This window comes from Siphateles boraxobius, unplaced genomic scaffold (genome assembly GCF_051911475.1).
Source record: "Siphateles boraxobius isolate OS27281-9 unplaced genomic scaffold, OSU_SipBor_1 26, whole genome shotgun sequence".
NCBI classification, from domain to species: domain Eukaryota; kingdom Metazoa; phylum Chordata; class Actinopteri; order Cypriniformes; family Leuciscidae; genus Siphateles; species Siphateles boraxobius.
This window is the reverse complement of record NW_027508876.1, coordinates 15,528,834-15,551,935: the sequence shown is the minus strand read 5'-3', so window position 1 is coordinate 15,551,935 and position 23,102 is coordinate 15,528,834. Positions and strand designations below refer to the sequence as shown.

Below are 23,102 nucleotides of genomic sequence, written 5' to 3'. Positions count from 1 at the left end.
TTACATATGAAATGTCTTTATAATATGTGTTAATTTAATAAATTGTAGGCTTGTTTTAGCCGTGCTTCCGCCCAAATTACCCGGAAATTTGTCCCAGGACTGCACGTAACCGCATTTTTAAAAATGGTGGGTGAAATTAAATGCTGCGTGGAGTCAACCAATCAAAAACAATAACGATGAGTTAATGCCGCATTATTTTATATAGAGCTTGGTTAATTAGTCTAAGCTAACTGTAACTGCTCCTTTTTATTCTGCAAATGTGTCATTAAAAATATCTACAAGTTTATAAAAATTTATCGAAGAACAAGTTAAAAAACATATTCGTAGAGACTTGTTTCATGGATTTACAAAGGTCGCCCCCTAGCAGTAAACTATTGAAATTTTGGAATGTTTCAAAACAGTTATGGTGTAACCAAGCCACATTTGGTGAAATGATGTGACTTTGGCAGATTTTTACATGCTCTGAATCACTGGTTTGTATTTACAAAGGTTTCGAAGATTCACAAAGGAATGTTTCAAAAGCTCCCATCCTTAGGGTCGACACAGTGTCAAAGTTCTTTTGATGATAATCCAAGACTTCTTTAGACTGTTAGAAGTGGGAGGGAGGGGGGATCTATTGATACTAGAAGGTTTTGCATTCAGGCTTTGTATTCATTATCCAGAGCATGGATTGCATGTTGGAGCCCAGCATATGCATGCTGAGGAAGCTGGTGTTTGCTGACCCCTCTCTGCGTCACAGTCTGGCTCAGCAGACGTCTATTCTCATCACGCTGCTCAGAGGTACGGCACGCAAAACATCCCTCTGACCCTAATTCATTCAGCCTACTGTAGATACTTGGTTAATTAGTTTTTTTTAGTTAATTAGTAACCAAAGTTTTGTAGACATTTTTTTAAGATGTTAGTTTTCGTATAATTTTTATAGTTCTAGTTTATGTCAGCCCCTTTGGCACAGTGATTCGGAAGGCCCTTGGTGTTCATGGTGCCTTTTTTTGGGTCCTTCTCTCAATCCCTCTAGCGCCATCAACAGTTCATACTTCATTGCAATAGCATGTACACTACAGTTCAAGATTTTGGGGTTATGTTTTTTCTTCTTTTAAAAAAATTAAGAAGTCTCTATGGTCACCAAGGCTGTATTTATTAGATTAAAAATACAGTAAGAACTGTTAATATTGTGAAAAATTATTGAAATTTAAAATAACTGTTTTATGTTTTATATATAAGTGTGCAGTATTTTATTCTTGTGATGCAAAGCTGAATTTTCAGCAGCCATGACTTTAGTTGTGTTACATGATCCTTCATAAATCATTATAATATGCTGATTTAGTGCTAAATAAACATTTCTTACTATTTTAAATCTTGAAAACAGTTGAGCTGCTTAATATTTGTGTAAAAAAAAGATTTTGAAGAATAGAAAGTCAACAAGAACAACATTTATTTAAAAAAATAAATATATATGTTTTTAACATTATGCATGTCTGTCATTTTTGGTCAATTTAATTTACTCAAATTAAATTAATCAAAAACATTTTTCATGTATTGTGTTAATGCTGCCATAAAGTATTAAAAAAAAAATCATTCTAACCCCAAACTTTTTGGACGGTTACAATTACAGCTTAGAAACAAAATAGTTTCCCTCAAACTTCTTGGATCATGGTGATTTATTTGTCAGTGATCTTCAGACGATGACGGTGAAAGTTTAAAAAAAAAATTGTTTTGGAGAATAGGTTAAACTCATTCTTCTCACCATATATTTGTGAAGGCTTGATTGCTTTATTTTCAAGGTCTGTAATCTTTCACATAATTAGCTCAGACCATCTGTAGACCAAACCTCACAAATACAATTAAGTGAATTTTTGATTTTCAAAACCGTTTCAACACCAACAAACAAGTTAATGGCATTTTTTTAAACAGTCTGCCATTTATCACAGTACCCTAGGGTATGTGCAAAGTTTGAAGTCAGCACCACATACCGGTCAATTGTTACAAGACATAACATCTCTTCTTCTTGCCTTTCAACCAAAAAGAAAATCAAAAGAGCATGGCGTCACAAGATCCACTGGTGTGTTTGGCCACTTAATTGCTGCTTGCAGTTGCATTTTGTTTATTTACTGCTATAAATTCAGAGCTATTGACATGACCCTTCCAGTTCTCTAGTCTAGACAATGCACAAATGGCAAATTTAATTTTTATGCTTGTCCAGACATTTAGAAACATATCCAGTGAAGAGCTCCCTGATAAGCTGTTTGCGAATGTTTGTGATCGTCTAGAGTACGGCGATGTAAAAATAGTTTTTCTGACTCGAGCCCTTTTTTTTTTTTTTTTTACTTTCACATCTATAATGGATGAGTTGTGTTGTTTTCCTTGTTATAGTTTTGTTTTCATGTTTTATTCCTCCTCGGTCCCAGGATGCGGCCCTTAAAATCTGTTTGCCTCAACTAACCATTTTAATGTGAATACATGCTGTACAATTCATGTTACGACACAATTTGTACATTTAAATGATTGCTTCCCTGGCCATTTAAATTTTCTTTTTAAGCATCTCTGTTGATAAAAGAGAGTCAGGGTGATGTGAGCGAGGCTGCCGCATTGATGTGCATTCTGCTGTTTGATGAAATCGCACGAATGGATGTTTGGTAAGTTTTCTTTGTTGTATGATCTCACACTCCATTGGTCGATATGTAAAATATCTGCAGCTGGTTTCATCAAACCCTGTCAGTTAAAAAAAAAACTGTAAAGCCAGCTTCCCACTATCTCCGATGTCTGAAACTTTATATTACTAGCAGTTTTTTGTTGCTTTAAGATTAATCACTTGTTGTATTCTTCAGTTGAATGTTTTGATAAATTTGAATTTATGCAATTTTACATTTGATAAATGTAAAAGTGAAGTAAATCTTCGACATTCACGTACGATTGTTGTATTTCAACCTCTAGTGGCAGTCGTATGGAACTTTCAAATTAAACGTGGAGCAACCGTTACCCTCCACTTACTCACCATGGTAAAATGAAGGATTTGAATGAATATAATATATGTATTAATATACCCACACAAAACAAATGACCTCCAAATACGTCTCAAAGAAAAACATTGTGTTTTTTTAGGGCTAATCAACATAAATAATTATGAAATCTCCTCGCATTTATAGTTTTTAGAATACATCACATCCGAAGCTCAAATCAGTTCTGAAATTTCCTCGCATATGGTCAGAACTGAACCTCCCATACTACTCTACATTGAAAATGGATGACTTCCGGTCTGCCGCTTGTCGGAGATAGTGGAAAGGCGGCTTAATAGTGACTACACTCTTATTATTATGAGTAAGGGTTTTGTTTAACTTAAAGAGATATTTCACCCAAAAATGAAAGTCAATGGGGTCCAGTCACAGTGTTGTTTTGGTCTCCAATGACTTTCATTATGTAGATAAAAACCAGTTGAAATATGGTAAAAACCAGAATGCTTTGGCTCACGTTACATTTCACCCTCTTTTTGCCCTGATCAGGACTGCCAAAGCTGGCTCAGACACAGGCCTGTCTGTCTTCTCACTGCCTGCTGCCATTATACGGAGGTAAATCACATCCATTACAACATTCTAGCTGTGCATTAAAAGAAACGTCCGTTTAATTCCCCCATAACCTGACTTTTATAGGTGTCACGGGAAAATTAAATGGAGATTTAACTATTATTTGACAGATTAACTGTATATGAAATGTGTTTCATCTCATATTTTCTTACAGGTATAATCTTCCGTTTCAAGCGCCTTCACACCATGCAGTGAGTCCCTACTGTTCAGTTCTGCCTCCATATTCAGACCTGCTGAGTCTGAAGCCTGCCTGGGAAGCACTGCAGATCACCTGGAACACAGCATGGCATTCTGGGATTGATGGACTGCTAGAGCATCTGAAGGGTTTAAGGAGTGATGTACTGGAGTAAGTAAAATTTACTGGCATGCTTGTATAAGTTCATTGTGGTGAGCGTTTTAAGGTAAAATTTAATTTAAAGTGCCCCTATTATGCTTTTTTTCGGATATTACATTTCATGTGGTGTGTAATATAGCTCTTTGCGAATGTAAAATGTCTGCGAAGTTTCAAATATAAAATTGCATTTTATATGGAGGTGCTGAACCGATTTAGAACGGCCTGAAACGAGCCGTCAGTAATTCCAGCCTGTACTTCCTGTACGAACCCAAGTAGGTTTGTAACATATTTGCATAATGCCAGCCTTTGGTCTTCATTGGTTGCCCGTGAACAACATCTAATTTGACCCGCCCTAAAAAAATCTGTAGTTGTAGCTGAAGCCTGGAAAAGTTTGGCTTGTGATGTTGACATGTTGGGACCATATCCTTGATTTGAGAAAAAGAGGTGATGATTCAATGTATATTATGAGAAAATGAAAGTGTTTTTGGACTTGGATGCATGTAAACCTGTTGTAGACCTCCAAAACAAGAATAGGAATCTTTAAAATAGCATAATAGGTGCACTTTTGTCATTCTCAAAGCCTTTTATTTGTTTTCAAGCACTCAAATTGTATTGAGCACTAAGAGTTTTAGGCAGTAAATCTGGATCATCTTAAGAGTTAAGATAGATCTTTTTTTATTGCTGAACTGTTTGGAAACGTTTGCAGTAGAACTTAACGTCATTTTAATACACAGAAGCTGTTGATTTGTTACCAAGTATAAAATCATTACTGATCTGCTGGCAGTAAACTTGTCTGGCCTCCCTAAAGGAATAAATGAAAAAATAAAAATGTTCATTATTTACAGTCGCTCCTAACCTCCATGCTGTAATTTATCTGTGGAAGAAAATTTTAGTTTTTATTTTTTCAGCTTTATGCTTCTGATACATAGTGGCCATCTGTGTCAAACTTCAAAAAAACAACAACAACAAGAAGAAGGTGCCATAAAAGTTGATTTGTGCACTGCTCCAAGTCTTCTGAAGCCATGTGATATTTTGGAGTGAGGAACCTAACAATTTAAGTTTTCAAAATAGTTATTCATTAATAATCATCACCGAGCCTCATATCTAACACGTTTGCATCCATAATAATAAAAAAAAAAATTTGCTTACGACACATGCAAGAACTAGTGACATTTTGGACTCAGTGACATCAACATGCCATGTGTGTTAGAGTGCTGAAAGGCTTAACTTTATTCGTAACCCCTGTTTTCCCTAAGGTTTCATCATGATCTGGTGCTGTCCGAATCTCAGGTGGTGGTGTTAAGAATAAGCAATATAAGGTCCGGGTTAGGGGCCTGTATTCACGGGGTTCGTGATGCAAGCTCCCACAGCACCGTGACTTTTGCCTTGACCAGAATGCACCTGTACCTTTTCGCTGACCGCCTTGCACTCAAATCCACTGCCCAGAGCAGCAAGAACATCCTGCAAACCCTAAGCTGGCACAACGCTGTAGAGAGGTAAACACACTGTGTGTGATCTATACATTTGTTTTCCGTATACCTCCAGATATGTGATTTGTGATCGCCAGGCATGACTTTGCATGAGTTTGATGGAGTGCGCCAGCATTACACAGCCTTATACAATGAATGAGCTGACAACTTCAGACACAAAGCTGAACGATATTTTATCTTTGACAAAACAGAGCTTAGAAATGACTCTGCAACTAAATATAGTACCGTTCAAAAGTTTTGGGTCAGTAAGATTTTTTTTTAAAGAGATGTAGGCCTATTCAGCAAAGACACTTTAAATCGATTAAAGGAGTAGTTCACTTTTTTTTTAAAAATTTACTGATAATTTACTCACCCCCATGTCATCCAAGATGTCCATGTCTTTCTTTCTTCAGTCCAAAAGAAATTAAGGTTTTTGATGAAAACATTCTAGGATTTTTCTCCATATAATGGACTTCATTGGGTACCAAACGGTCCAAGGTCCAAAGGACAGTTTCAGTGCAGCTTCAAATGGCTTTAAACGACACCAGACGATGCATAAGGGTCTTATCTTGCAAAACGATCGGTCATTTCAAAAATAAATAAAAAAGTTTACGTTTTATAAGCACAAAAGCTCGCCTTGCTCTGTTCTGTGATGCACGTTCGTGACTCTCCTGTTCGAACTCGTTCATCAAAATGAACAAATCTTTTTTCGAGTCATTTCGTTCGTTGAAATGAACGAAATGACTCGCAAAAAGACTCGTTCAAAATTAACAAATCTTTTTTCGAGTCATTTCGTTCGTTGAATGATTGGAATGACTCGAAAAAAGATTTGTTCATTTTGATGAACGAGTTCTAACAGGAGAGTCACAGAACAGAGCAAGGCGAGCATTTGTGCTTATAAAACTTAAACTGTTTTATTTATTTTTGAAATGACCGATCGTTTCGCAAGATAAGACCCTTATGCATCGTCTGGTGTCGTTTAAAGCCATTTGAAGCTGCACTGAAACTGTCATTTGGACCTTGGACAGTTTGGTACCCAATGAAGTCCATTATATGGAGAAAAATCCTAGAATGTTTTCATCAAAAACCTTCATTTCTTTTCGACTGAAGAAAAAAAGACATGGACATCTTGGATGTCATAGGGGTGAGTAAATTATCAGCAAAAGTTTTTTAAAAAGTGAACTACTCCTTTAAAGGAATTTTTCACTTAAAAATGAAAAAATTCTGTCATCATTTACTCATTTTTGAATGCCAACATAAACTCTTCTTTTTTTATTAACATAACAGATTTATTATGGTACGTCCAGCTTGCTGTCAAGATGAGAGGCTCTTGGTGGATATTGTCTCATTCCTTAACACCTTCTTCAAGCAGAATCAGTCTGAATTGGATCACCAGGACCTAAAATGGCTCCTAGAATTACTCCTAAACCAGGTATTTCTGAATAAGCCCGTGTCACATACCACAGCCATGTTGAATCTTTTATGGAGTGCTTTTATTTCTCTTTGGAGCCCAAGTAAAAACAATAAAGAGACTTATTGTACCTTGATAAGTAAATTAGGTTGCCCTCCTGCCTCAAATGAACAGAGTGTGGTGTATTTATTAAGAGGAGCTGAAATAAATCACACTGAGGAGCAATACAAATACATTAATATTGAATTAACGCTTGTAACGGAGAGAGGTTCTTCAGCTGTCATTGTTTTTGTTTCTCACACTGGGGAAGAATGGCTTTATCTACTAAGTCTATTCCTGCCTTACCTCACATTAATGTGTTTGTATGCAAACAAACCTGCCTTGACGCTTGACAGAGAACGCTGGGTTTGATGAAACGCCTGGTGGGGGAGGTGGTGAAATGCAGAGAGCATCCACAGTCGCTGGAGTGTTTCTCAAACATCTGGTCTGTCTAAATGAAACACAGGCACAACCGTGTATTTTTTTTCTTCTTTCCAGTGTTGCCTGCTAAGACAAGCACATGCTTATTAATATTCTTTTGCACAAAGTTTTGGTATGCTGCATCATTAGAGCTTTGGACATACATGATTGCTCAAATTGTGTGGCTTACTGAAGAGGAGAGATTACTTAAAAAAAAAAAAATCTCATAGACTTGCATTGAAAAAAGGCCACACAAATATCTAAGGAGAGGAATATCATGGGTTAAAAAGCAATCACTCATAATGTGGGTTAAAAGGCAATTCCTCATAATGTCTTAGCAACCACTTAAAAACCAGACCGTTCACTATAGCAACTACCTAGCAATGCTTTAGGAGCCATCTTTAACCCCCTAGCAAATGACTAGCGATGCACAAGGAACCTTAGAAACCCCCTTTCTTCTATACAAACCAAAACACCTAAGCAACCACACAGAACACCCAACAACAACTTCCCAACAGTCCCTGAGTAACCACCAAGACCACCAACCAGAACACCCCCCCCAAACACATTACACTTTTTTTTTTTTTTTTTTTACCTGCCTAACAACCATTCTGAACATCCTAGTGATCTCCTAGTGGCTCAAGAAACTAGTGGTGCAACGGATCACTAAACTTTTTTTAAAATCACGGATCAGACAATTTTTCAGATCAGCAAAAAAACCACAAATTACAACCATAGATAAATGCAATATACACTTACAAATTAAGTAAGGTTACAGTAGTATTCAGGTACAGAAATGTAATCATGAAAGTTAATATATTGTTCACTGTATAAATTAAATATAGATTAATCTTTGTTAAAATGTCTTTAGTTGTTTTACTAACATTTAAATGGTTAGTTCACCTGAAAAATTTAAAGGATCTCATAATTTACTCAGCCATCCTAGGTGTATATGACTTTCTTCTTTCAGCCAAACACAATCGGAGTTATATTAAAATATATCCTGGCTCTTCAAAGCTTTATAAATGGAGTGAATAGTAACAGATTTTGAAGCCCAAAAAAGCGCATCCATCCATCATAAAAGTAATCCGTACAGCTCCAGGGGGTAAAGAAAGACCATCTTAAGTGAAGTGAATATGTCGTGTCGGGTTACTCTTCTGCCGAAACTCTACTCTTGCATGGCCATCAACGGAAGCCAGTGATTCTAGTTTATAAAGTTATAAATATGGATATTTTTCTTACAAAAATGCACTGCTTCACTTCAGAAGGCCTTTAATAACCCCCTGGAGCCTGGATTACTTTTATGATGGATGTACTTTTCTTGGGCTTCAAAATCTCAGGTTCTATTCACTTCCATTACAAAGCTTGGAAGAGCCAGGAGAAGAAAGATTTTTGGGTGAACTAACCCTTTAATGAATTAGCAGCAGGTATTTATAGGTTGCTGTCACTTTAAGCCCCAATGAACGGATCCAATATAATGATTCACATCCGATTTCTTTCTCAACTGTTTATGTTCACTTAAGACATAACAACAGTGTTTACGAGAATACTTGCAGAGATGGGTATTTTACCATAATTTTGTGTGTATGTGTCCATTCAAGCGCAAGAAGATGTGGAAGAGGAATCAATCTGAAGGCCTCTGTGTGTGCGTGCATCGGGTGTGTGCAGCTGTACGCTCAGATAACAGCGCACAATTGAGTTCTCTTTCGCCTCTAAATGTCTAAATTGTCAAGAAAAGACATGGGCAAATGATAAACTTTCACTCTATGATGGTTAAACTTTGCTATTGATCCGCGAATCACATGCGTGACGAACTGTGGGGCCTGGTCCGTACGGATCACAGATCAACTGCAATCCTTTGCACCATTACAAGCAACTAGCCAGAACACCTTAAAAATCACACAGAACACCCTAGGACAGCAACCACCCAAATATTATGACTGTGGCTTTAAACTGGGGAACTCCACATACATTTTCTTCAGAATGTATAAAATCTACTTTTGTCCCTGCTGTGTGAATTTGTAGGTAAATTATATGGAGGATTAAGATTTCTAGGGTTGCTGAATGAGGAATTTGTAATAAACCTGCTATTTTTAGTAGTCGCTCCTGTGGAGGATAAGGATGGGGTCATCAAATTGTGTTCAGCTGAATCAGGAGGTATACGATGGCAGTACCGTAATTGACAGATCACATTAAGGAGCTGTGTATTTGTGTGTATGTAGGAGTCACACACCCTGCTGAACTTGTTGCTGAGTGCTGAACTGCAGACTCGCACACAGATCCAGTCACAGGGGGAAGCGGACAAGCTTCAAGCCCACCTCAGTCACCGGCTACAGAGAGAACTGACAGGCCTCTTCAACACTCTGCTGCTTCGAATGACACACACTCCTGACAGGTAACACATACACTGTTGTGGGTGACACGTGACTCAAAAACTCAGGGGCACTGAATGAGTCACTCTCTCACACAGAAAATGACTGGCTTGACTCATTTAACAACAGACCCACACTTACTGACTCACTCATATTCTTTAACACATGGTGTCAACCATCAGACCGCTCTATCTATAGAACATACCCACACACACTGTGGCACCTGAGTACTGTCTTGGACCTATTTCCTTTTTGAAGACTATATCTTCAGTATCTCTCTTGCCTGTTAGGCATACACTACCAATTAAAAAATAGGGATCCGTAAAAAAAATGTTTTCTTTTTTTATTTATTGTCTAAAGAAGTCTCTTCTGCTCAGTAAAAATATAGAAAAAAACAGTAATATTGTGAAATATTACTATTTAAAATAAATATTTTCTATTTGGCTAAATTTTAAATGTGATGCAAAGCTTAATTTTCAACATTATTACTCCAGTCTTCAGTGTCACCATGGTCCTTCAGAAAAGTCATTGTAATATGCTTATTTGGTGCTCAAGAAACATTTCTTATTAATATTGATTATTAATAAAAGCTTCTTAATATTTTAGTGGAAACCGTGATTAGGGCTGTCATGATCATGAATTTTGTGCTGATTAATTGTCATACAAATGTGCGATTAATGATTTAATTCTGTTTTGTTCATGTCACTTTCTGTAATCGTTTTTTTTAATTGGAATAATATAATAATAAAAATGTTAATAAAATAGGCCCATATAATTTAATATAATATATAATGCAGTCTGATTAAACCCACAGATCTCTTTATGTCCTTTACAACAATTTTTTTATATTCTTTGGCAAAATGTGATTGAAATTTAAACTGAAAAATTATTGTGGTTTTCTGAAATAATTTAAATTAGATCAAATGACCACAATCAGACGATTAATCAATAATAATGACAGGCCTAACAAAGATACTTTTTTCATTAATACTTTATGAATAGAAAGTTGTAATAGAAAAATGTTTACTGTCACTTTGGATCAATTTAATACGTACTTGCTGAATAAAAGTATTAATTTCTTTAAGAAAAAATTACTGACCCCAAGCTTCACAACAGTAGTGTATTTACCAGGGTATTCCAGTTACTGTAGCTAAATGTCTTTCATCTTTCATTGGATAATTATGTAGTTACAGAGATTTTGTGGAGCTCAAACCTGTCACTCAATGTGCCCAGAACATGTGCGCTAACCCCTTAGCCATGGCCCCAAGAAGCTTCTAAAAATGTTTTTATGAAGTAAAATCAAGAAATAACTTTTTGATCCTGGTCTTTTTTTATATTAAGATGATTGGTTTGCAGGCCGCGGTGTATTTTGATTAAATCTTCAAATGTATTCAAGAGCCATAGCAGTTATTGAGTTTAGCATGCACCTGTGGTTAGTGAGGGTGCTAAAACACTCTGTCACATCTGTTTACTCCACAAAACACACTCATTGAAACCATTTAGACCGACAAGGCAGATGTGTTATTCCTAAAACACTCTTCCTTCTCTCTCTCCTGTACATGCATAAAATGTTTTACTATCCTCATTAGATGACTTGTGCTTCTACCTGCCATCTAGGGGAAATACAAATCTAATGACGCTTTTGATTTAATTTTGTTATTTATGGAATAACTCTTCTGAAAACTCCTTAAGGATCCGTAAATTGGAACATCCCACTGTTAGTTGTTGATGTATCAAGGCCCTGTAATGGAAATCTGATCTACTAAGACATTTCCCTGCATGCATTTTCAGTTTATGAGCAAAAATCTAACATGTATCATTTGTTCAGGGTGCTTGTTACGGTCTTTCTATGTTATGATCATTTAGTTTGTAATTCTTCATAATACAAGAAACGTAATTTAAAATGGCATGAATATGTTTCTTTGCAAAAAAAAGAAAAAAGTATACTATAGGTTTAAACCTGAAAGGAGTGGTGTGATGTTGCAAAAAGAATAGAAAGCATTAATTATTTTAATTAACTTAAAAAAACAAAATTTTGATAGATAATTACAATTAAAACACAATCAGGGCATTTCAAATCTGCAACTTTTTTGGTTACTGGCCCTGATACTACTCGCACTACTAAGCTATATACACTCACCTAAAGGATTATTAGGAACGCCTGTTCAATTTCTCATTAATGCAATTATCTAATCAACCAATCACATGGCAGTTGCTTCAATGCATTTAGGGGCAAGACAATCTCCTGAACTCCAAACTGAATGTCAGAATGGGAAAGAAAGGTGATTTAAGGAATTTTGAGCATGGTTGTTGGTGCCAGAAAGGCCGGTCTGAGTATTTCACAATCTGCTCAGTTACTGGGATTTTCACGCACAACTATTTCTAGGGTTTACAAAGAATGGTGTGAAAAGAGAAAAACATCCAGTATGCGGCAGTCCTGTGGGCGAAAATGCCTTGTTGATGCTAGAGGTCAGAGGAGAATGGGTCGACTGATTCAAGCTGATAGAAGAGCGACTGAAATAACCACTCGTTACAACCGAGGTATGCAGCAAAGCATTTGTGAAGCCACAACACGCACAACCTTGAGGCGGATTGGCTACAACCGCAGAAGACCCCACCGGGTACCACTCATCTCCACTACAAATAGTAAAAAGAGGCTACAATTTGCAAGAGCTCACCAAAATTGGACAGGTGAAGACTGGAAAAATGTTGCCTGGTCTGATGAGTCTCGATTTCTGTTGAGGCATTCAGATGGTAGAGTCAGAATTTGGTGTAAACAGAATGAGAACATGGATCCATCATGCCTTGTTACCACTGTGCAGGCTGGTGGTGGTGGTGTAATGGTGTGGGGGATGTTTTCTTGGCACACTTTAGGCCCCTTAGTGCCAATTGGCCATCGTTTAAATGCGACAGCCTACCTGAGCATTGTTTCTGACCATGTCCATCCCTTTATGGCCACCATGTAGCCATCCTCTGATGGCTACTTCCAGCAGGATAATGCACCATGTCACAAAGCTCGAATCATTTCAAACTGGTTTCTTGAACATGACAATAAGTTCACTGTACTAAAATGGCCCCTACAGTCACCAGATCTCAACCCAATAGAGCATCTTTGGGATGTGGTGGAACGGGAGCTTCGTGCCCTAGATGTGCATCCCACAAATCTCAATCAACTGCAAGATGCTATCCTATCAATATGGGCCAACATTTCTAAAGAATGCTTTCAGCACCTTGTTGAATCAATGCCACGTAGAATTCAGGCAGTTCTGAAGGCGAAAGGGGGTCAAACACAGTATTAGTATGGTGTTCCTAATAATCCTTAAGGTGAGTGTGTATATATATATATTAACTTTATCACAACAATATGATATTTTTTTGAGAAGGACCTGTGTGTGTGTATATATATATATATATATATATATATATATATATATATATATATATATATATATATATATATATATATATATATGTGTGTGTATTTGACATAACATGTGTGTGCTCAACAAACATTTCTTCTTATTATCAATATTGAAAACAGCATTTTATTTGTAACAAATTAGAAATGTCTTTACTGTCATTTTTGGTCAATATAATGCATCCTTGTTACATAAAAAAAAAAAAAATCGTATTGACTCCAAACTTATGAACGGTAGTGGATTTCCACTGTTCCACTGTTTGTTCCCGGTGGCCCATTAGTGCACAATACAACAAAATTTAAACCGCTAATTTAAGTTAACATGGCGGAATCAAGCCCCAACACAACGGAAACAAGCCACAACACAACATAATCAAACCAGAAAACAACGGATCAAGCCACAACACAACATAATCAAACCAGAGAACAACGGATCAAGCCAGAACACAACAGATCAAGCTACAATGTAACTGAATCAAGCCGCAACACAACGGATCAAGCCGCAACACAACGGAATCAAGCCACAACACAACGGAATCAAGCCACAACACAACGGAATCGAGCCATAAGACAAATGGTCATGTCGCAACACAACGTGATCAAGCCACAACACACTGGATCAAGCCACAACACAATGGAAACAAACCATAACACAACGGATCAAGCCACAACGTAACAGAACCAAACCACAACGTAACAAAATCAAGCCACAACACTACGGAATCAAGCCACAACACAACGGAATCAAGCCACAACACAACGGAATCAAGTCACACAACACAACGGAAACAAACCACAACACAACGGAAACAAACCACAACACAACGGAATCAAGCCACAATACACCAGATCAAGCCACAATACACCGGATCAAGCCACAATACACCGGATCAAGCCACATCACATTGAAAACAAACCACAACACAATGGAAACAAACCACAACATAACAGAATCAAGCCACAATTCACCGGATCAAGCCACAACACAATGGAAACAAACCACAACACAGCGGAATCAAGCCACAATACACCGGATCAAGCCACAACACAACGGATCAAACCACAACGTCCTGGAATCAAGCCACAGCGTACCGGAATCAAGCCACAGCGTACCGGAATCAAGCCACAGCGTACCGGAATCAAGCCACATCGTACCGGAATCAAGCCACAGCGTACCAGAATCAAGCCACAGCGTAACTGAATCAAAACAACAGAAAAAACTTTTTTGGAGTGTGTAGCAGCCATCAAAATCAACATTTGTTTATATTTACAAAATACAATTAAGTTGTTCAGTGAAAACACTGAAAATCTTTGCACTTTGTCAGTTAAATAAAGTTGAAAGAGAATTAACAAATTACAGATTCTTGATTTTAATTGCATTTTACAAAATGTCCCAACTTTTCAAGATTTGGGGTTGTATTATGATCACTCCGTTCTTCACTTTGCATTTTTCGTCTACTTTTAAGGGTGTGTGGGGTTCTGTCCGGACCATTTGCTTCTGAGCTGTCTCTGCGCCTGGTACAGTGCCTTCGCTTGTCCGACGCTCCATGCTTCTACGGCCTGCCCTCTCTTGAGCGCACGCTCAGGACCATGGCCCATGTGACCGCCCTGCCCGGCTGGAGCACACACGCACCCAGCATGGAGCCAAACACACTCTGCCTCAAATACCTCAGTGGCCTCTTGGAAGTATGCATACACACATGTTCTCAAGTGCCTCGGTTACACTCTAGAATATATTTTGAGCAGAGTATATACACGCTTACTGTTTCTCTCATCCAGACAGAACACATTAAACGCACACTCACACGCAGGGTCCAAGATGTTCCCAAACACTTGAGCATGAATCACTTCTTTCAAATCAGCCGAGTCTCAGCTGTATCTCTTTTTTTTTTGCATCAATATTGCTCTATAACCCAAAAACAAAAATTCTGTCATAATTTTCTCACCTTCAAGTTGTTTCAAACCTGTTTGAATTTCTTTCTTCTGCTAAGCACAAAGGAAAGATATTTTGAAGAATGTCTGTGACTAGACAATTGATGGACCCCATTGACTTCCATAGTAGGAAAGAAATACTATGGAAGGCAGCGGGGTCCATCAACTGTTTGACATACTTGAATAAACCTTGACATCTAGGTGGTTTGGTAAAAAAAAATAGCAAATAAAAATATGTAATTCAAACACAAATGATACCCATTCGTCTCCCAGACAGCTAATTATGATCGTGTTCCTATTTGACTGCTCTTCCCAGGTCATCTCTTCATTCTACGTGGATTTGGGAGGAAACTCAATGTCCTTCATGGGCAAAGGAGTGACAAAAAATGCTGTTATCTGCCTGCTTCACCTGTCACATGAGATGATGAAAGAAACCAAAAACGAGGTCAGAAATGCCTTTGCAATTGAAAATTATATCAGGTCAGAAATGCCTTTGCATTTGAAAATTATATCAGAAGACTTTGAAACTGACACAAGGGGGTGCTAACACTTCTTCTAATCAATTTAGTTAACATGAAATTGGTCGATTATATTGGTTTATCACTAGAAACCTGTTTAAAGGGATAGTTCACCCAAAAAAGAAAATTCTGTAATTTACTCCCCCTTATGTTGTTCCAAATCGATACGAGTTTCTTATGAACATAAAATAAGATATTTTGAAGAGCATTGGTAACCAAATTCTTCAAAATATCTCTTCTTTTATATTCATCAGAAGACATAAACTCATACAGGTTTGGAACAACATGAACACTTTCATTTTTGGGTGAACTAACCCTTTAATATTAAGTTTGATCGTTATACTACCAATTAAGTATAGGTTTTATTAGTACAGCAGTTTCACGCTCCATGCTTTGTGTGTTGTTTAAGGACTGGATATCCTTGTGGTCTTTGGGGAGTGAGCAAAGTTCTGATGAGCAGAGTGGTGCCCAGCTTGGCTTAGCCTGGTTAATTCCCCTGTGGGTGGACCGGGACCCTGAGGTGAGACCTTCACGTCTTAAAATAAACTATGGGACATACAGTAGCTATTCAACATGAACTATTGTTTTGAATAGTTGACATGAAATACTTTTTGGAAATTTACATCTCCTGGGTTGTGACATGCTAATTTATTAACATTTTGAATGCTTTGTTTTGAATTAACAAAGTTGTTGTTTTTTAAACTGAGTTGTATTTAAAGAATGCAATCATAGTCAATATAAAATTATTAAATGTGTGTCTGTAATTTTGATGAAAACCTTATCTAGCAATTTGTGTGCCTTGGCCTTCTATTTTGGATCATTTTCCCAAGTACCCGTGCATGTCCAGGCCTCCCTCAGATCAGCAGATGCTGAGCACTGAAAATAATGGGCATGATTAACACAAACTTGTGCCAGTGCTACACGCCAAAGAGCCCATGGCATTTAGCACTGCCAAGCACATGTGCAGGGTCTGAGCACAAGTGTGTGTGTGTGTGTGTGTATTTGTCTGGCTCTAGGTGCGCTGTGCCAGCCTGGCTGTGGGTGCGGCTCTGAGTTCGCTAGAGAGAGGGTGTGTGGCGCTGTCAGAGAGTTGCCAGAACATTTCAGGCGGCCTGTGGGCCACGGTACTCAACATCCTGCTGGAGAGACAGGAGTGCAGTATGGTGCGACGAGAGGTGAGTCCATCCAGCTTCAGCTTGAATACAACACAAACAAACTGAGTGTTTACCAAGACTGCCTCAGACTGAGAGTCAAGGGACCAGCACTCTGTCTGTTCACTGGCCATCTGATGCATATTGGACTTAAAAAATCGAGAGTGCTGGTTGAAATCACCAGTTCAAAACTGACAGGCTAATTTTTCTTTGTGGTACAATTTATTCCAGATAAACCCGCCCTAGGTCACATATAATTAAATTAGTATGGGCTCATGTAAATCCAGCCGGTTGTAACTCCGTTTTGTGTCAGGGTTCTGATCACTATGTCAGGGTTTCATTTGCTATAACAAACCAACTGGATGTACACTATCTCGCTTATTACACAGCTACTTGCCTCAGAAGTGAATAAGTAGAGATGAAGTATTGATTTGACTTGAAATATTTTATTAGCTCGCCTCATTAAATGCAAAGCTTCCTCGAAGAAAACAATTTTTTATCAAGCAGATTTGAGTCTAGATGAATGAACAAGCTCAAACAAAATGGACATTTAAGGCATAATGTAGAGCCATGTCACTTTTTAAATGGCTTTTCACCGTATAAATAATGACAGGGACATGAAATATTGATATGAGAAGAAACTGCTTTAATGGATTATAAGATAATAAACCGGTAAGATTTTACAGTGTGCAAAACAATCCCAACAAGATCGCTTCAACAATATTACCGTTGGCCTACTATTAATACAGAAGTCCTCTGGTTTCATTTTACAGTAAATACAGTCGACACTCAACTGAGGTGCAAGATGGCAGATGCATTGAAATGAAACGAGAGAGAGCACATCCGTGGTGTGATACGAGAGACATGAAAGAAGCGCCGGCCTCTAATTTTCAGATGTATTAGACAATGTTTGCTTTATGGTGTTTGTCATACCTGCAAACTGTTTACCTTTCAGTGGGGAAATTTTTGATGGCATTATCTTATCTCTACAATGCCTAATAAAGTAGTTTAGTTATTAGAGCAGTTCTGCTTTGTTAACAGGGGTAACAGTTACATTTTTACTGCTCCATAAGGGCCATCTGCAAAAGAGTGAATTTGCATTTTCATTCAAAGCATCTGCCGTTTTTCCAATGCAAAGATTGACCCATATTTTTACACAGCGTACACTGGCTGAAATGTTAGGTTTATCATTTTATAAAACTTGTTTTTGTCAAAACTTTGGTTTAGGACAGTGTTTCTCAACTTGTGGGTCGCGAGACTGAATTGAGAAATTTATTTTGAAAGACATTCGTGAAAGCTGTTGACTCTTCTGTCAGGCGCAGGTTAAGTAAGTGCCTGAGAAAAACGAGCTGTCCTGATTCAGTATCTTAACAGATGAGATGTTGTCTGTTACAGATATCAACGGATAGATGTTGGCTAGATGTCAGTGTCATTATTCAAATGTTATTTTCATAACTTGGAATGAAATAAAATGTCTCACCTCAGAAGAACAAACTTTTCTGCCCCGTGAGACGTTATAGTGTGATAGCGGCGCACACTCTTCAATTGAATTAACAGTTCATATTTGTATAGTGTATTTACCATGGTAACTGTTGTTTCCGTAACCCCAAAATACCATTGAATTTTCACTTTTTTTGTGTGTATTTTTAGAATGACTGTGATGACTCATACCAACTTACTAACTTTATTGTATTAACAAAAAACTTTGGTACTAATAGCCTTACCTTATACTGTTTATTGGTCAGTATTAGTCATATTCTTACAATTTATGTGTTTGTTAAGTAAAGTGGGACGGTACTTCAGTGTGTGTGTTTCTGTGTGTGAAAACATAAAAAAAAAAATATATATAAATATATATATATATATATATATATATATATATATATGTCACGGGAATGTCACGCCTGACCAATCAGAATCAAGCATTTCAGAGAGCCGTGTAATAAAGTCCGTGTAATAAAGTCCGTATCTCTACAAATCAATCAGATGGCCACTTCCTGTATAAGTGGGCGGTTCTCGGTTAGAATAAACTGCAATGATGATTAGACTTAGTCAGAAAGGCTCTGGAAGTCATGTTACTTCAGATCTGTGATCGATTTCTCAATGTATTATTATTAGTACAGGTTTCGAACTAGGCGTATTTGACCAGGAAGAGTGGGGAAAAAAGAGCTTAAACCCATATATACACGGTGGCACTGCACAGAAACGAATCTTAACTATTCCTGTCATAGTTTAAAAGGAATGTGTTTGCATTTCTCTCTTTTGAAGGATTTTGCTTGCTTTCTGCGATTCCACTGAGAATTCAACCAGCATGCATTTCTATTCATTTCCAAGAAGATGGCAGTGTTTCTAACTTTTATTTTTCCCTTCCATATAGGCAGCGTTTATTTTGCAAAACCTCCTTGTGATGCCAATGCCTGCTAATGCAGAAGAGGCCAAAGAGTGTGCCTGGCAGGTCTGTTTACATGAGAATAAACTTTCAGAACTGAATATCAATATCACAGCCGGTCTTAAAAGCTCTGTAGACATAACAAATCTGTCTGTGATTTCTGGTTTCCTCAGTATTAAATTTCCCCCTTTTTTTAAACATTTTATCTTGTGTCCCTTTCTTGTGTCTCCCAGAGCCCCTGCGTGCATGATGAGGATTCAGGACTGTGTCTGGTCGGGCTTCCTGCCCTGCAGGCTCTGTTGTACCACTGCCAGTTTTTTGAAAGCGTGGGCCAGATGGTGAAGAGCTGTTACATGGGCAGACATGCCTTCACCCTCGGCCCCCCTCCTCCGCCGGCCAATGTCACCCAGGGTACGGCATCCACGCGCCCAGAGCTCTGCCAGCTATTAGTGGATGTCTGACTCTTTGGCATCCATATGCTTATGCACATCATTAATACTGTTCTGTACTAGAGATCATGGCGGGTGTGCCACATATTTTAGATTATGGTGTTTATATTTATCATTCTTGTTATAAGAAAGAGTTCATGTTAGTGCGCTGTTAGAGGTAATTATTCCAGTATATAATTTAGTTGTAAATATGACTGTTTTATTTGTAAATGAAGTGGTCTGTTTCTTTCTGTTCATGTAGAGACAGATCTGAATGATTCTCTGAAGTACTGGAGAGAGATGCTTGCTCTAAACCAAACTCAATGCTCTGGATCCATTTCCACCTCCAGTACTCTGGTCAGTAGACCATTTCATTTGTGGCTGACCAAAAGGTTTTTTTTTTCTTTTTCTAGTGAACATCCTGAACAGGGTATTCACAAGGACACATTGAATATCAACAGTTACATTCATTATCTTAAAAATATTTATTTTTCAAATAAATGCTGTTTTGTTGTACTTTCCATTCATCAAAGTATCCTGAAAAAAATTAATCAGCTGACACAAAAATATTAAGCTACACAACTAAGGGTTTCCCATATGTTCATTTATTGGTTTCGGCCCGCCTCAATATTTCAACGCTGACCGCCAAACATTGATTTTCCACAGTTTATTTTTAAATTTTTTTACTAAGCCAATTTAAAATCATATTTGATTGCTGAGCGCCGTAGCCATTCGCGCAGCACTACCTCTCGCTCGTCCCTCTCTCTCTCTCTCTCTCTCTCTCACTTTCCCCGTACCTCTCACGCTCTCTCTCCCTTATGGAACACCGCTGCACAAATCTGTCCAACACAGCGCTGTCAATTTTGGAGACCCAGCTTTAATATATATATATATATATATATATATATATATATATATATATATATATATATATATATATATATATATATATATAATGTGATATAATTTAAAATCCGGATCACTATATTATATACACAACTGTTTTCAAATTTTTATCATGCCAGTTTGTGTTCTTCAGATTCCATCAGGAACCTCTAGTGGGACACATTCTCCAGTTCCGACCTCAGGTGTTGCTAGAATCCAGGACACTCCAGTTAACAGACTCACTGCTCAGGGTATGACTTTTCTTAGGGGAGGGGAAATTTTACTAACTGACAGTTTGATCTTGAGAGTCAAGATTGTTTCTTTCAGTCTTTAGTGATTTGAGTCTTTCTGCTGTTAATTATTTGTGTTGTAGGTCAAAGTGACACGGACAGCTCAGACTCTGCCCTCACTCAAGAGTCCCACCCAGGGGGAAGGACTGAGCCTGTTGCTATAGTAACCCCTCACCTGTTGCTATCTGTGTGCGGTCTACTGGACAACCTGCTGGCTGTGCTTCCTGAGTTTAGTCTCTCTGCCCTCAAGCACAACCAAATACTTCAGAGCATGGCCAGGTTAGAGAGACATGTGAAGACAAACAGATATTGTGCAGAATTCTGGCATTATTTAAATATTACAATGATCATACTGACACTTTATTAGTCAAGCCACCTGTATTTAAATATGCATTGTTTCAAAGCAGCTTTACAGTAATAGACAGGGAAATTATTAAAAGCAGCTCTACAGAACACAGTAAAATTAGTGATTTTATTTTCACTAATATAAATGTTTGCTAAAAACTATAGTTAATATTAGCAGTTAATCACAGACACGCATTGCACATTGCAGACCTGTGCACCAGGGTTTTTGTCCTAAACTAAAACTATTAAAAGCATTTCTGTTAATTTAAATAAATCTGAAATAAAACCAGATATTGGTTGCACTTTATTTTTCAGTACATGTATTTACAGTGTACTTACCACAGAACATACTGGGTAATATAAGGTAACTACATGGGTTAAGTTTATGTGTAGGTTCAGGGTTAGAAAAAAAAAGACAAAAGCACATAACGAAATTACTAAAATTAACATAAAAAAGCGAATTCAAAACATGAATAAAACTAAAATAACAATGCTGTGCTCGCCTCTTCCCTCATTTTCACACACACACACACACACACACACACACACACACACACACACACACACACACACACACACACACACACACACACACACACACACACACACACACACACACACACACACACACACACACATAATTAAGTATAACTTTATCCTAATGGTTTACCGGACAACATTTTAACACAACTACATCCTGCCTGCCTTCTGCCCACTCTTACTAAATGCCAAATTGTGGTGGTTTTGTCTGTTGGCTAAGAGAAAGACCCATGTAAAATGTAAAAAAAAGGATACAAAACATGTTTTAAGTTAGATTGAATTTATTTTTATATATATATATATATATATATATATATATATATATATATATATATATATTCATATTCATTTATTTAGACTGGGGAAACAAACCTGTGAATTCAGCTGCATGACTTCCTGTTGGTTTTGTGCTGTCTGTTTCAGTGTGGTGGATGCGGCGACCATATCTCAATGTGTCAATGAATTAAGGACACCTCTTCTTCCAGCTGCTATGGAAGATGCTAGGAACCAGGTGCATTATGGGATTTTCTACCTCCACTTAAACACCAATCTGTCATGAGGGAATGTGGGCCTGCAGAACACCACTGAAAGCTCGGAAAATTTCCACAAAATTGGAACACCAACACATTCACAAACTTCTATACGTCCTCCACAAAATTTTTGTTTTTATATATATATATATATATATATATATATATATATTTTTTTTTTTTTTTTTTTTTGATAGTTTGATTAATACTTTTAGCTAACAGTGTAGTACTGTTAAGGCAAATTCACATCGCCCCAATAGATGGCAACAGGCAATTCATCAGGTTTTGTCTGATCAGTGTATTACCTGTCGGAGTCCGTTGCCGTCTGTCGGACCTTGTTTTCGCCGATTGAACATGCTGAATCAGAATTAGAATGTCTGAGAAGTGGCGTGCTGTAATCTGCTGACTGTCGGCGTTGATCTGTGTCTGTTGGCGCAGTGTGAATTGGTCTTTATTGGTATCTCACACATTTTACCATGAATAAATCCCTTCCCCTTCAAAATCTACACATTAACTGCAAAACAAGTCAGCAGATTTTGATGCAAACTCTTAGTGTATGTGAACAGCAAAGTATATTGTCAATTTGATAGTATACCTGAACTCAGGCGGTCCACACCAGCGCACTAGAAAGTTTCATCTTTGTTCAGTGTCTGGGCTATCTTTCTTCAGAAGTTATGACTGATAAAAGTGTCTTTTAAACTCATTTAAACTAGAATTGCGATATATCTTAACTTACAAAAGCTAACTTAACTTACTTAAATGCTTAAAGGTGTGGTTGATTATGATTTCACTTTTCTAACTTTATTTAGTGTGTAATGTTGCTGTTTGAGCACAAACAACATCTGCAAAGTTCAAAGCAAAGGAAGATATTTGCTTTTAAAGAGACTGTTTTCTAAGGACTACAGCAAATGGCTGGTAGGGACTACACGACATTCCTCCCTAAAATTTACATAAACCCCGCCCACAGGAACACGCAGTCCATGTTGAGAAGAGGAAGAGTTGTTGTAGTAGAGCACATTTGTGAGTCTGCTCAAGCTGTCGCATCCGTCTTTT

General features: G+C 37.6%; 1 protein-coding gene across 3 annotated transcripts in view; it reads left to right on the top strand.

Moving 5' to 3' along the window:
• The window catches only part of rttn (rotatin), a 52,400-nt gene that overhangs the window by 16,011 nt on the left and 13,287 nt on the right, over positions 1 to 23,102 (top strand). For all 3 annotated transcript variants that reach the window (XM_077244481.1, XM_077244480.1, XM_077244482.1), the window contains exons 21-37: positions 663 to 780; positions 2,537 to 2,633; positions 3,498 to 3,563; positions 3,733 to 3,924; positions 5,169 to 5,408; positions 6,669 to 6,813; positions 9,474 to 9,646; positions 14,508 to 14,727; positions 15,290 to 15,418; positions 15,901 to 16,011; positions 16,508 to 16,666; positions 19,020 to 19,097; positions 19,265 to 19,442; positions 19,722 to 19,816; positions 20,499 to 20,595; positions 20,718 to 20,913; positions 21,943 to 22,030. In XM_077244481.1, the coding sequence (XP_077100596.1) occupies positions 663 to 780; positions 2,537 to 2,633; positions 3,498 to 3,563; positions 3,733 to 3,924; positions 5,169 to 5,408; positions 6,669 to 6,813; positions 9,474 to 9,646; positions 14,508 to 14,727; positions 15,290 to 15,418; positions 15,901 to 16,011; positions 16,508 to 16,666; positions 19,020 to 19,097; positions 19,265 to 19,442; positions 19,722 to 19,816; positions 20,499 to 20,595; positions 20,718 to 20,913; positions 21,943 to 22,030 (2,382 nt within the window). The remainder of the gene's footprint in view (positions 1 to 662; positions 781 to 2,536; positions 2,634 to 3,497; positions 3,564 to 3,732; positions 3,925 to 5,168; positions 5,409 to 6,668; positions 6,814 to 9,473; positions 9,647 to 14,507; positions 14,728 to 15,289; positions 15,419 to 15,900; positions 16,012 to 16,507; positions 16,667 to 19,019; positions 19,098 to 19,264; positions 19,443 to 19,721; positions 19,817 to 20,498; positions 20,596 to 20,717; positions 20,914 to 21,942; positions 22,031 to 23,102) is intronic.